This window comes from Sinohyriopsis cumingii, chromosome 7 (assembly GCF_028554795.1).
Source record: "Sinohyriopsis cumingii isolate HCF-2022 chromosome 7, ASM2855479v2, whole genome shotgun sequence".
In the NCBI taxonomy this organism is placed as follows: Eukaryota; Metazoa; Mollusca; class Bivalvia; order Unionida; family Unionidae; genus Sinohyriopsis; species Sinohyriopsis cumingii.
In genome coordinates this window covers 51,517,971-51,531,692 of record NC_142967.1, presented here as the reverse complement: position 1 = coordinate 51,531,692, position 13,722 = coordinate 51,517,971, and the positions used below count along the sequence as shown (strand labels likewise).

General features: G+C 34.4%; 1 protein-coding gene across 1 annotated transcript; it reads right to left on the bottom strand.

Moving 5' to 3' along the window:
* Positions 1–5,056: 5,056 nt before the first annotated feature.
* On the bottom strand, positions 5,057–7,164 carry LOC149795223 (uncharacterized). Its single transcript, XM_089964056.1, has 3 exons — positions 7,071–7,164; positions 5,429–5,781; positions 5,057–5,187 (listed from the first exon to the last, which is right to left on the bottom strand). Exons 2-3 carry the CDS (start codon positions 5,773–5,775, stop codon positions 5,181–5,183), a joined length of 354 nt encoding a protein of 117 aa, XP_089820182.1. The 5' UTR covers positions 5,776–5,781; positions 7,071–7,164; the 3' UTR covers positions 5,057–5,180.
* Positions 7,165–13,722: the final 6,558 nt, after the last annotated feature.

Sequence of the window (13,722 nt, the reverse complement as noted above, 5' to 3'; positions counted from 1 at the left end):
GAGAGAGAGAGAGAGAGAAAGGGTGGGGGTAGAGGAGTGGGATAATCGACATAAAATAATTATATAAAGCCCCTTTGTTTTCTTTGATCTATTATGTTTATTTTTGAAGTATGTACAAATACTAACATAACAAAAATTCTGATACGGCATCATTTTCCGCTGACAGTCCTCTCATGTTATGGATATATTTGTTCCTAATATATGTCAAAAGGGAGCACATTAAAAGCATTTGCACCAGACGACTGGCCAAAACAATACAATATCGATGATATATTTATATATATATCTTGAAGAGACTATGTGTGTGAATACTTCGAACTGTAAGCGCAACTAGATGTAATGACTCAGTAGAAATTGAAATAGACAAGCTAATGTGTAACTAGTAGAATGAGGCCGTGCTGTAACATGCTTTAGAATTGTTAACGTTGAAGATTAAATACCCTTACTTTATAGGATATCCACCATATCCACCATAACGTCCATATCCACCTTATCAACCATATCCTAGATTCCCACCATAGCCACCATAACCTCCGTATACTCCATAAGCCCCATATCCGCCGTAGCCACCTAACGAATGGGCAGCGACAGTAGCACCTACTAAGCAGACTAGAAGATAATTTGTAGTTGAATGTCTGAATCGCAGAACCTGTATCAATTTGTTGCGACCAGTTATGTATTGTGACTAACGTAAACTCCGCTTACAAAGCATATATAACATTTTTGATCATCGAGATCTGAAAGGACAGTTAAAACAAACTAAAACAAATTTGGATTTATTTCTTGAACATTCATCAATTACAGGCCTAGCATTTTGTCTCTGAGGCAAGTAATTAAATAACGCTACCCTTTATCGGTACCTTGATTAGCACTTGATGTGAGGCGCTTGTGACATACGATATTCTTTTCATTCCCTAATTTACAATGATATACAGCCAAATGCTTCCGAAATAAATGTAGTCAAACGTTACTAATTGTGGGTCACTGGGAATGAAAACGATACCTAAATTGTTTGATTGGCTCGAGATTTATAGATCATTGTATACGACCCTTGACTTGGGAATGGCGGAGAATAAGTGAGTTACAAAGGGAAGGAATTTTACTGTAAACCAGAAATGACGAAAATATATATTTGGATCTATGAATACATCTATGACAGGGTTTCTTGCTTTTTACGTAAAACAATGAATGGTTCAATTTGAAGCTGGCATTGTGTCATACATGATATGAATTGCATCACATAGGTCTTAGAAGTCATGGATGATGCAATCAAAAATAAGCTTACATCAATCTGCTGAACAAATTGCCCCACATCAGCTTCAGAAATCATACAGTGTCGTGCTCTCTTATTTGTCAGTGTTTGATGTTGCAAAGAGACCTATTTGCATTTTGCCAAAGTGAGCAGAGATGCCTAGTACTTGCGTAAACAATGCAGATAACTTTTGTTATGTTTGTGGTGAAGTGACTTTTGCATAACAAAAGCGCAGTGTAACCACTATGGTTAAGACACATATCACCTTTATTTTGGCTGAAACCTTGGAGATCAGGACAAGAGGTGGGCCCCACACATGTGCTGCAACAAAGGGCAACATATCTTCGCCATTGCTTGAAGAGAAAAAGGAAAGCTATGTCGTTTGTGACCACCGTATATAGACCGCTCGTGTGGCCTAGTGGTTAGAGTGTCCGCCTTGGATGCTGGAGGTGTTGGGTTCGATCCCCCTAGTCGTACCAAAGACTTACAAAAATGGTACTAACAGCTGCCTCGCTTGGCGCTCAGTACTAAAGGTTATTGTTAGGACTGGTCAACCTGGTGTCAGAAAATGTGACTGGGTGTCACATCTTGCTACATGCGTGAGACATGATGCCCTTAGTGCTAGGCATCACTATAAACTGCCACACTGCAGACATCGTAGCGAAATGACTGAAAAATTCTTAAAGATACGTTAAAAATCAAAACCACACACACAAACACATACACACACAAACACACACCAACATATATAAATATCAGACAGATCAGAAAGTGATATCAGTGGATTATATATGAGAGTGCTTGATAATTGTTGGCGTAATTACTATTCATTACAAATAATAATATCATGTCAATGTTTTGCACTCTGTGATGATTCGAAAACAGGTCCGCGATATCAACGGCACCAATTGCCTTGCCTGCCCATATTCAATCACGAGTAAGCACCCAGCACCAAAGCACCACAAATGATACGACATCATCTGTGTTATACATACTCGCATGCAGCAGACACACCGGCAAGACGACGAAGTAATTAACGTATGTATGTATCTATGTATGTATGTATGCATATGTATGCATGCATGCATGTATGTATGCATGTATGTATATATGTATGTATGTATGTATGTATAAATGTATGTATGTAAGTATGTATGTTGTATGCATGTATGTATGTATGTATGTATGTATGTATGTATTGATGTATGAATTGATGTATGTGTGTGTTCATTCGTGCGTGTGTGCGTGTGTGTGTGCGTGCATGGTTGCATGACTGTTTGCATGTATGTATGTATGTATGTATGTATGTATGCATGTATGTATGTATGTATGTATGTATGCATGTATGTATGTATGTATAAGTTTGATAGATAGATAGATAGATAGATAGATAGATAGATAGATAGATAGATAGATAGATAGATAGACATATATAATTATACTTTAACAATAATATGTTTTTTAAAGTGTTGGAATAAATCAAGTTGATATACGAATTTTATTGGCATTACAAAATGGGAATCGCCCATGGCGCAATAAAACGCATTTATAAACACACTCTCAACCGTGTGCTGTTCTTCCTAAATCAATGATGAATTTCTAAACATTCATCTTTATTGACGTACGAAAATAACGATACAATGTATGAATAATCCCCTTTACTAAATAAATTTAATATGGTTTACAATTTCAACGCAATCCTTTCTGCTTTCTGTTCCACCCTCCCGTCTCAAAACTGAGCAGAAAGTTGGAGTGAGAGAGAAAAAGAAATAGGGATGGATGAAAACCTTAAACTTAAACTCACACGAGGCAAAATACAAAAATATTTGCTTCATCGTAACGATATGTGTTGACTTTCCTTGGGATTAATCTACACTGTTTATATAATCCATTAATATAAATGTGGTAACCCTGTCGACATTATCCGGTGAGTTTCTCGGTTACGAGGTACACATGCTGTGATGTATTTAATATTTTCATGCTGTTATTGTGTCAAAAAACATATTATAATGTTCCAACAATTGCGTATCATAAGTTAAATATGAAAATGTCCAAAGGAAACCACCCCCTTCTTCTCTCTCTCTCTCTATCTCTCTCTCTCTCTCTCTCTCTCTCTCTCTCTCTCTCTCTCTCTCTGGAACAAGATAGAGGTGAAAATCTATTTAAGACGAGCGTAGAGGATTTTTGTTTGTGTCATCCCACGATGTATCTGGACTTACTAATGATAGTAAACCTTACGTCAAACCGACCACAGGATAAGAGGGAGAGAGAGAAAGAGTTCGAGAGATACAGAAAGAGAGAGACAGAGACAAACAGACGGAGAGTTTTAAAGTCAAACTTACCACAGAGAGAGAGAGAGAATTTTATGATCGTTAGTCCTGTTCTCAAAGCAGAATAATACATTAGATCAATTGTACATATATTAAAATATTTGAATTACCTCTTTTTGGTTAGTAATTTTGCTTAGTTTCTTATTCCACGCTAATTTCCATGCGTAAGGTACGTGAATGACTAACGTTGATGTGAACTGCGCAGACAACCATATGCTTGTAGTGTTCTACTAACTTCACTGAATCAATCTTTCAAGTTTAAATCATAAGTTTATATTATGTTGAGTTAATCAATGTGAAGAAAATTAGAAACTCAAATGAGAAAAGAATCAACTAAGAAATATGCAAGGTAATCGTGAATAGCCACAAAAGGCATACAACTGCATTTTGTAGCAACCCACACTAGGCAAGGATGTACGGAGTTCATTCACTCGGTCAATACACGTTTGAATTTAGTAAATCTGAACTATATTCATTGGGAAAATATATCCATTTCTATGTGATATAAATAAAATATAAGTATACTATGTATGCTGTATTAATGATATACTATTCGTTGTATAACATTTTCATTAAAAGGAAACTCGGCGTGCCTCGCTTACTTTTAATGAAAAATGTATACATCTGGTTTTATATCATTAACGCAACATACGTAATATATACAAAAATAACAAGACAAAAAGATGCCGATGTGTGATAAAGTATTTGTTTTAGTTTAAATCTTACGTTATGGGATTTTCTTCTGTTGAACTCGTAAAACTTAATATCAGAATCGTTGTAATTTATAAATCAATGTACACTAATATTGTAATAACTGACATGGCGGACCAATAGTACATTTAAATGAGCACTGCATTTAAGTGAACCCATGTGATTCGAAATCAGATCTATTTGTAACAGTTGTGACTGATATTAAACAACTGCTGAACCCAGTCTAATTCGTTTAGTTTTCATTTGACAATGTTTTCTACATAGGGAAAATTCAGCCTTACATTGGCCATCGATGTGTCAACACTGCAAGTGTCGTTTAAGTCTCATTAAAATCTGGTCCTGGCGATGGCGTTTTTTGCAAAAAAGCTCACTAGATTGTCAAAGTTCCATTAATTCGAGTGCTTTATGCATGGATATACGTGAAATTTAAAGTGTTTTAAAACATGCTTATAATTTTCAGTTATATCAGGATAAAGATATTTATTCGTAGCATCTCAAGAGCGGAGTATAACATTCTTTCCCAAGTGAATGTGTGCCTACATTTACTTAAATATTTCACTCATTGATTCAGTCCCATTTTACGTCAAGAATCGTTCACTTTAAAACATTTGGCAGTACTTTCATCACAATTGCAGTCAAAGTAGAATATAAACTCGTGGCAATATTATAATTGTGTGTGTCAGAGAGAGACAGAGACAGACAGACATACTGACTGACAGACAGAGGAAGTGAGATAATAGAAATAAAATAGTGATAAAGCCAATTTAGTGTCTTCGATCAAATATGTTTATTGATGTAGTATGTACAAATACTGCTAATCTAGTAATCGAGATATGGAGTCATATTCCTTTCGCTCTCTTGTCAGTCCTTGGATCATTTTGTTTGTCTTAATATCTGTAAAAAGGAACAAATTTAGAGCATTTTCGCAAGCTCACTTGCCCAAACAATACAATATTGATAAAATATTGATATTCATCTTGACGAAACGACGTTATGGCTACTTCGAATTGTAAGCACAAAGACATGTAATGAGTCAGTAGAAATGAAGTGGATAAGCTAATGGTTAAATTGTAAAAAGGTCGTCATACCGTAACATGTAACAGACTTATCAAGGATGACTAATATTTATTCTTACTTTTTATGGTGTCTACTGTAACCGTAATCAAACTTAGGAAAGTGGTGTCCAAATCCCCAGTTGTATCCCCTGAGTACACCACCTAAGTACGATCCGTATCCACCATATCCACCAGCTAATCCAAAGCCGTATCCACCTAATCCACCATATAATCCATATCCTCCATATCCACCATGTCCAGGATACCATCCATATCCACCATATCCAGGATGCCATCCATAGCCACCATATCCGCCGTTGCCACCATAACCTCCATATCCACCATAACTGCCATATCCGCCACCAAACGGATAGGTAGCAATGGCAGCACCTACTAAGCAGGCTACAAGAACAATTACGGCCTTCATTTTCCTCTGCAAAATGAAATGTAAGTTCACAAAATAACAGTTAGCGTTTAATGTTTTGTATGGGAGCGTAGTTTAGACGGTAAACAGAAAGCAAGTTGATGTTACATTTTCTGACATTTTCAATGAATAAAGACCGGGCGTGAATGCATATTATTTGAATTGTACGGTGGTGACAAATGTTTCAATTGTACACTAGAAACGAGAAAATAAATACAGTTTTAATTTTGAAGATTAGGCTCTCGCTCATACGGGATTTCACTGGCAACCTTTGATTTGTAAACAAAGTACATCCTATACCGTCTCCAGATTGCAAAATATATACGTTCCAAGTTTAGGAGTGGCGCTTTAGGGCGATTGACTGTGCAACGTCTTATGGAAACACACATTCATATCCAGATTTGTAATACTGTGATGCTTGAAAGTAATTGTGTGAGCTGTTCGTATACATTATCTTGAAAAACGAATAAAGGCGATGGTTGCGAAAGGCCGTATGACCTTTATATGGAAACTTAATGGCGTTTTCAAAAGTGACTTACACTGACAACTATGATTCAGTTTTATTCTATGTTCTATCTTACGATACATAAACTCTAAACATGGCGTAAAAGAGAGTAGATTCACCTGACAGTGAATTGTTATTTTGTGTGACGCAGTGTAATAACTTAGATCAAACCATGGAAAGGTCCACTATGTGAATGATTGCCACAACGTTTCGTGATGTTAGGCAGTATGAAGAATGATACCCAAGTGGACAATAAAATAATTTTCAAACCGGATATTTAAATAAAACATGATTTGGATTTAGGATCACTTTTTTCGGTTCGGTTCTATGAGTAATATATTTTATATCATCTATTTGTCTATACATGAAATTAAAACAAATTAATTAATTGTAAAGATTGGTTGTCATATATACGCATGTATATCTCTTAAAGACAATATGGTTATACATATATTACCGATAATGTGGTTCTTCTTGTAGAACATATTGTTTTCGTTACAAAATTAAACTGTTTCGCAGTTAGCTGGTATGTAAAATTGATATACTACCAAAATTAGAGACCCTTTGTATGATTCCCCAAAAAGACTTGAATGCTGCTAATAGAGAAAAAACAAAAATAGGAGAGCATGAATATAACTGAAACGTATCTTGCGTCCAGAAATGATAATTCAAATGTATACAAGCTCATGTCTCCACATTCGGAAATTGTAAGCATGGCATAAGTTAAAAGAACCATGCGTGATGTATAGGTTATTAACGAACGATAATTTCTATGTCGCATACAATCACTTACCTGGATGACAACAATGTCAAGCAAATTTTGAAGTAGGATCAGAAATTGTGACACCAGTCTGGCAAATGCCTGTGCTGAATCGTCGAATATCCAGTCCTTTTATATCCGTGAGGACCTTATTTTGCATGCATGTTAACTTAAGTAAACACGATGATTGATAGTTAATACATTCAGCAAATTAAATAATTGATGACTAAGAAATACCAGAAACGTATTTTGTTTATGTTGTTTAATTGTATGGATGTAAATTTCCGTTTGCAATGCAGACATGTTTGTTTTTACAATTATGAAAAAATAATCCATGTGATGGATTTGATAAATCATTTTTTATGCATTTTCCACTTAATATTTTCAAGCAACATTTTGACAAATTTAATTCATACAATGTCTCGATCTATCATGAAGAATTTCCAAAATATAATATATTTGAATTCTATATACTTTATTTAAAATTACATTTGTCAGTAGATTGTACCTGTTAAGCACTGTCTATTAAATTGTCGTGTCGCCTAACAGTGTTACGTTGGGGCATGTTAATGTTGGTACCTCTCTTCCATATATGTAAAACGTTTCTTAAATTGGTAATATTATTTTCTTTCAGCGGTCACATTCCAAGCAAACTTAGTAAAGTAAACACCAATGAGAGAAAAATGTTCGTTTAGAGGTGTAAAGATCATGCACACGCTTCTTGAAAATAATTTTCAAAATCTTATTTCAAAGTACCAGGTAAGGCATTCAATTTTGTCTGAATAATTCTACACGTACGATATGATTCCATTTGTAAGCGGATTGTTTTTTTATTGTGTGGATACATGAACATTGATTGTGTTAATAGTGAAAATATACTGTTCTTTTCCTATTGATTGATTGTGTTAATAGTGAAAATATACTGTTCTTTTCCTATTGATTGATTGTGTTAATAGTGAAAAAATACTGTTCTTAGGGCCGAGAGAAAACCAGTCCTATTGGTCGATTGATGAATCATCGCAGCATATTACAGATCTGTGTCCTATGAATGATTAGAACCAATCAGAATAAACCAGATATTAAATCATTTATGTATATAATACAATTATTGCATAAATTGTGATCATACGTTTGATATATTGCAAGTAGATGTAGGAAGCGTAGAACCTGCATGATTTTGCTCTGACCAGTTGTTTATTATGACTCAAAGTATACTCTACTTAGAAAGCATGTGATCTAGTTTTGATCATCACGATATTACATGATGTAATAATAATTTCTATCAAAGTGTTGTATTTATTCCATGATTATGGATCGATTATTGTCCTTGTAGTTTGGCTCCGATGCAACACTTTATTTAAATAACGTAAACCTTTATTGGCGGATTAGTTCATCGTAATACTTGATACAAATAGCTTGTGGTAAATCATAATCAACTCATTTCGTAAAAACATATCACATGTACACTCATCTAGAATACGCTTTATACAAAATGCGAATAGACTATTACTCCTGATGCCATGCTATCACTAAACAATGGTAACACAGTGTGTACCGATGGTACCTATCTTAGTGTTGGAGAGACACCTCCGAATCTGGCACTCTTCATTTCAAATTCACACAGTGAATGGTATTTTATTCTTCCAAACTTTTAAAAGCAAACATGTGTCGAAATGTGAGTAAAGAAAGCTAAACTAAAACAAAACAATAAAACAACTCTCCCAACTGTGGTGTACAATTTTTTTTAACATGGAATCACAAAAAGCTTGTCAAATCCAAAGTATTAAAAGTTTGTTTTGTCTTGGGTAGGTCTTCGAATAATTCAGCTTCGTAAATCAATATTTTTAGTGAACAAGGATGAACTCTGAGCCCATTGTTTTGGAGTTCACTTTTTAATTAACACGTATCACGTGTACTTTTTGTAATACAAAAATGGGTACCTTATACTGTACCTATCACTCCTATGACCTTTCATGAATATTATACTTATTTGTGAAAGGTGTGTTTATGATCAATAATTAACCACGCTCTTCTTGAAACGGCACATTTTTGTCTCATAGTTAATTCCCCGTTGGTGGTTCTCCTGCTCCGCCCACTTTATTGTTTTAATAACTATATGCTATTGTAATGTCTTTCACTGTAGTCTTGTATTCAAACCTTCCTCTTGAACATTTAAACGCGGATATTAATTGATGTGTTGCTTTTTGAATTCTGACGTTGAGGCCATATTCGTGCAAACAATGAACCTGTGTCACTATAGTATTATTATGTAACCACATATCTTCGTTATCTGCAATGAATACCAACTAGTTAACAAATCTTTTAGAGTATCAATCTTATGCTCGGTAAACCCCCTCCTGCCTTGATTTGGTCGTCATTCGAGATTCAGTACGGCTATATTTCAGCGGCCACGTGTTCTACTTATAGCGCGAACGCTAATGCAACTATCGCTATTACTTCAACCCTAACTCAGCTACTACTGCAAAGAATGTATAAGTAAATGTAGGCAACACATGCACTTGGGAAAAATGTTATACTCCGCTCTTGTGATGCTACGAATAAATATCTTTATCCTGATATAGCTGAAAATTATAAACATGTTTTAAAACACTTTAAATTTCACGTATATCCATGCATAAAAGCACTCCAATTAATGGAACTTTGAAAATCTAGTGAGCTTTTTAGCAAAAAACGCCATCGCAAGGACCAGATTTTAATGAGACTTAAACGACACTTGCAGTGTTGACACATCGATGGCCAATGTAAGGCTGAATTTTCCCTAAGTAGGAAACATTGTCAAATGAAAACTAAACGAATTAAACTGGGTTCAGCAGTTGTTTAATATCAATCATAACTGTTACAAATAGATCTGATTTCGAATCACATGGGTTCACTTAAATGCAGTGCTCATTTAAATGTACTATTGGTCCGCCATGTCAGTTATTACAATATTAGTGTACATTGATTTATAAATTACAACGATTCTGATATTAAGTTTTACGAGTTCAACAGAAGAAAATCCCATAACGTAAGATTTAAACCAAAACAAATACTTTATCACACATCGGCATCTTTTTGTCTTGTTATTTTTGTATATATTACGTATGTTGCGTTAATGATATAAAACCAGATGTATACATTTTTCATTAAAAGTAAGCGAGGCACGCCGAGTTTCCTTTTAATGAAAATGCTATACAACGAATAGTATATCATTAATACAGCATACATAGTATACTTATATTTTATTTATATCACATAGAAATGGATATATTTTTCCAATGAATATAGTTCAGATTTACTAAATTCAAACGTGTATTGACCGAGTGAATGAACTCCGTACATCCTTGCCTAGTGTGGGTTGCTACAAAATGCAGTTGTATGCCTTTTGTGGCTATTCACGATCACCTTGCATATTTCTTACTTGATTCTTTTCTCATTTGAGTCTCTAATTTTCTTCACATTGATTAACTCAACATAATATAAACTTATGATTTAAACTTGAAAGATTGATTCAGTGAAGTTAGTAGAACACTACAAGCATATGGTTGTCTGCGCAGTTCACATCAACGTTAGTCATTCACGTACCTTGCGCATGGAAATTAGCGTGAAATAAGAAACTAAGCAAAATTACTAACCAAAAAGAGGTAATTCAAATATTTTAATATATGTACAGTTGATCTAATGTATTATTCTGCTTTGAGAACAGGACTAACGATCATAAAATTCTCTCTCTCTCTCTCTCTCTCTCTCTCTCTCTATCTCTCTCTCTGTGGTATGTTTGACTTTAAAACTCTCCGTCTGTCTGTCTCTGTCTCTCTCTTTCTGTATCTCTCGAACTCTTTCTCTCTCTCCCTCTTATCCTGTGGTCGGTTTGACGTAAGGTTTACTATCATTAGTAAGTCCAGATACATCGTGGGATGACACAAACAAAAATCCTCTACGCTCGTCTTAAATAGATTTTCACCTCTATCTTGTTCCACAGAGAGAGAGAGAGAGAGAGAGAGAGAGAGAGAGAGAGAGAGAGAGAAGAAGAAGGGGGTGGTTGCCTTTGGACATTTTCATATTTAACTTATAATACGCAATTGTTAGAACATTATAATATTTTTTTTGACACAATAACAGCATGAAAATATTAAATACATCACAGCATGTGTACCTCGTAACCGAGAAGCTCATATAATGTCGACAGGGTTGCCACATTTGTATTAATGGATTATATAAACAGTGTAGATTAATCCCAAGGAAAGTCAACACATATCGTTACGATGAAGCAAATACTTTTGTATTTTGCCTCGTGTGAGTTCAAGTTTAAGGTTTTCATCCATCCCTATTTCTTTTTCTCTCTCACTCCAAATTTCTGCTCAGTTTTGAGACGGGAGGGTGGAACAGAAAGCAGAAAGGAATGCGTTGAAATTGTAAACCATATTACATTTATTTAGAAAAGGGATTATTCATACATTGTATCGTTATTTTCGTACGTCAATAAAGATGAATGTTTAGAAATTCATCATTGATTTAGGAAGAACAGCACACGGTTGAGAGTGTGTTATTAATGCGTTTTACTGCGCCATGGGCGATTCCCATTTTGTAATGCCAATAAAATTCGTATATCACCTTGATTTATTCCAACACTTTAAAAAACATGTTATTTTTAAAGCATAAATATATATGTCTATCTATCTATCAAACTAATACATACATACATACATACATACATACATACATACATACATACATCCATGCATACAGGCATGCAACCATGAACGCACACACACATGAAGGTATGATCGCATAACGTAGATAAATTTCTTTAGAAATGATATAAAATCCCGTCTAGCATTTAAGGTCGAATTTCATGGGTTGTTATAAGAAGCGATTGTAATAAAAGTAATCCATAAATATTACAAATCTCAAATAAACTGAATTCGTTTATCACCCAGAACATGTATGATGATGAAAGTTCAAGCACTAATATTTTGTCAGGATTGACTTTCACCTCTGAATTTCATCTCAAATATTAATATTACGACCTATGATAAGATCCAAATACCCTCATGCTTTTGGATTTGTATAACTAGAAAGTGATTCATATGAATACATAAATAAGACAACGGATTTTAAGAATTCACATGTTATCGGTTTGAAAACTTTATATATATATATATATATATATATATATATATATATATATATATATATATATATATATATATATATATATATATATATATATATATATATTTAATACAATACAATAAATGGTGAGTTACCAATCACTGAACTGGATGCTAAAACCATGTTTACTATTTTCGAAATATGTGTGAATCAGTGACATGATCATTAAAACGCGTCATCCTATCTACTTCTTCATCTATTGAATTATTTAGTACTGACCTTTATTTCATTTAAAATAAACATTTAATTCAAAGAAGTAACAGTATTAGAGACTGACGCGCATTGTTTCAGGATCTTGAGGAAAAGCAATGTTTCTATCACGCGATTTTCCCATTCGCTATCGTGTTTTCCTGGCTTGTATTATTGAGTAAGGTATATAGTATGTTGTCCTTGGCTGTGCGGGGTCATGCAAATTTATTCTTCTGCGAGAAGTCATGTTCCACTCAAGATTCGATCTTATCATCTGATTAATAGAACTAAATGCATAATACTTGCATCTAGTGTTATTGGACATTATTTCATGATTCCTGTCTAGCACTGACCAATGCATTAGTTTGCCTGGGAAATAATTAAGAGGATTTCTTCAGTAACACTGATCGATGAATCCTTAGCTCATGTTTCTAAAGTTCAACCTTGTTTATAAATATTGATTCAAACTGAAAATTGGATCATGGTCACGTTTGCTAATTTGATGAAACATATAGTTACGAAGAGACCAAATTTGAAAGCACAGTAAGGTCCTTATGCTGTCTTATATTTTGAAACGAATATTTTTTAAAACGAAAATATCAATACCTTAATTAAAAACACTAGAGTTGTATTTTAGGAGATAAATGAATTCAGTTTAATGACGTGGTCTTTTTGGAAAAATGGAGCAGAAGTTTCAATACACATCATTTCCATATTTACAAGTCTTTATGGGTAGTTCTTTTCAATCTAATATGGTTATTAGGTTACAAATCACAAGTAGTCTCTTCATTGATATCAGGCGCGAGCTACTTAACATATTACATAGTCACGTGTCAACTTTTCACACTGTGCTGTAATGCAATGTATCCACAATTTCTTGAGATAATGGCTAAATTCTTCACAGGAAAATACTTTCTGTCTTGGCCTTCCTCTGCTAAAATCCATGCATATGTGAATGCAAGGGAATGAAACGGCATAGCAGCGCAATCCTGGTTAGATGGTGTTGTTTAAAATAGAAGCTGGCTATCGTACATTCCAGTGAAAAATACAATTGTCTCATCGAAAGAAAGAAACCGGATTTACAGTTTGGTATATCAGTGGAGACATATTTGTATGACATTTATCAAACACAAACTCTTTACACTAGGCTAAGTCAACGCTGTCCCTTGGTTCGCCTTTAGATTTTGGACCTAGTTTGGTTGCCTTTCTTTCGACATAATTCAGGTCATCGCTGTAGTCGTATCGCAATTGCCGATCAGAGGCTCGAGATATGCATAACTGCTGCTGGAGTAATTTAAACGAACCTGTAACCGTTCTTGAG

Excerpts from the sequence above, each read along its gene's own strand:
- LOC149795223 (XM_089964056.1), bottom strand. The coding sequence starts at position 5,775 with ATGAAGGCCGTAATTGTTCTTGTAGCCTGCTTAGTAGGTGCTGCCATT.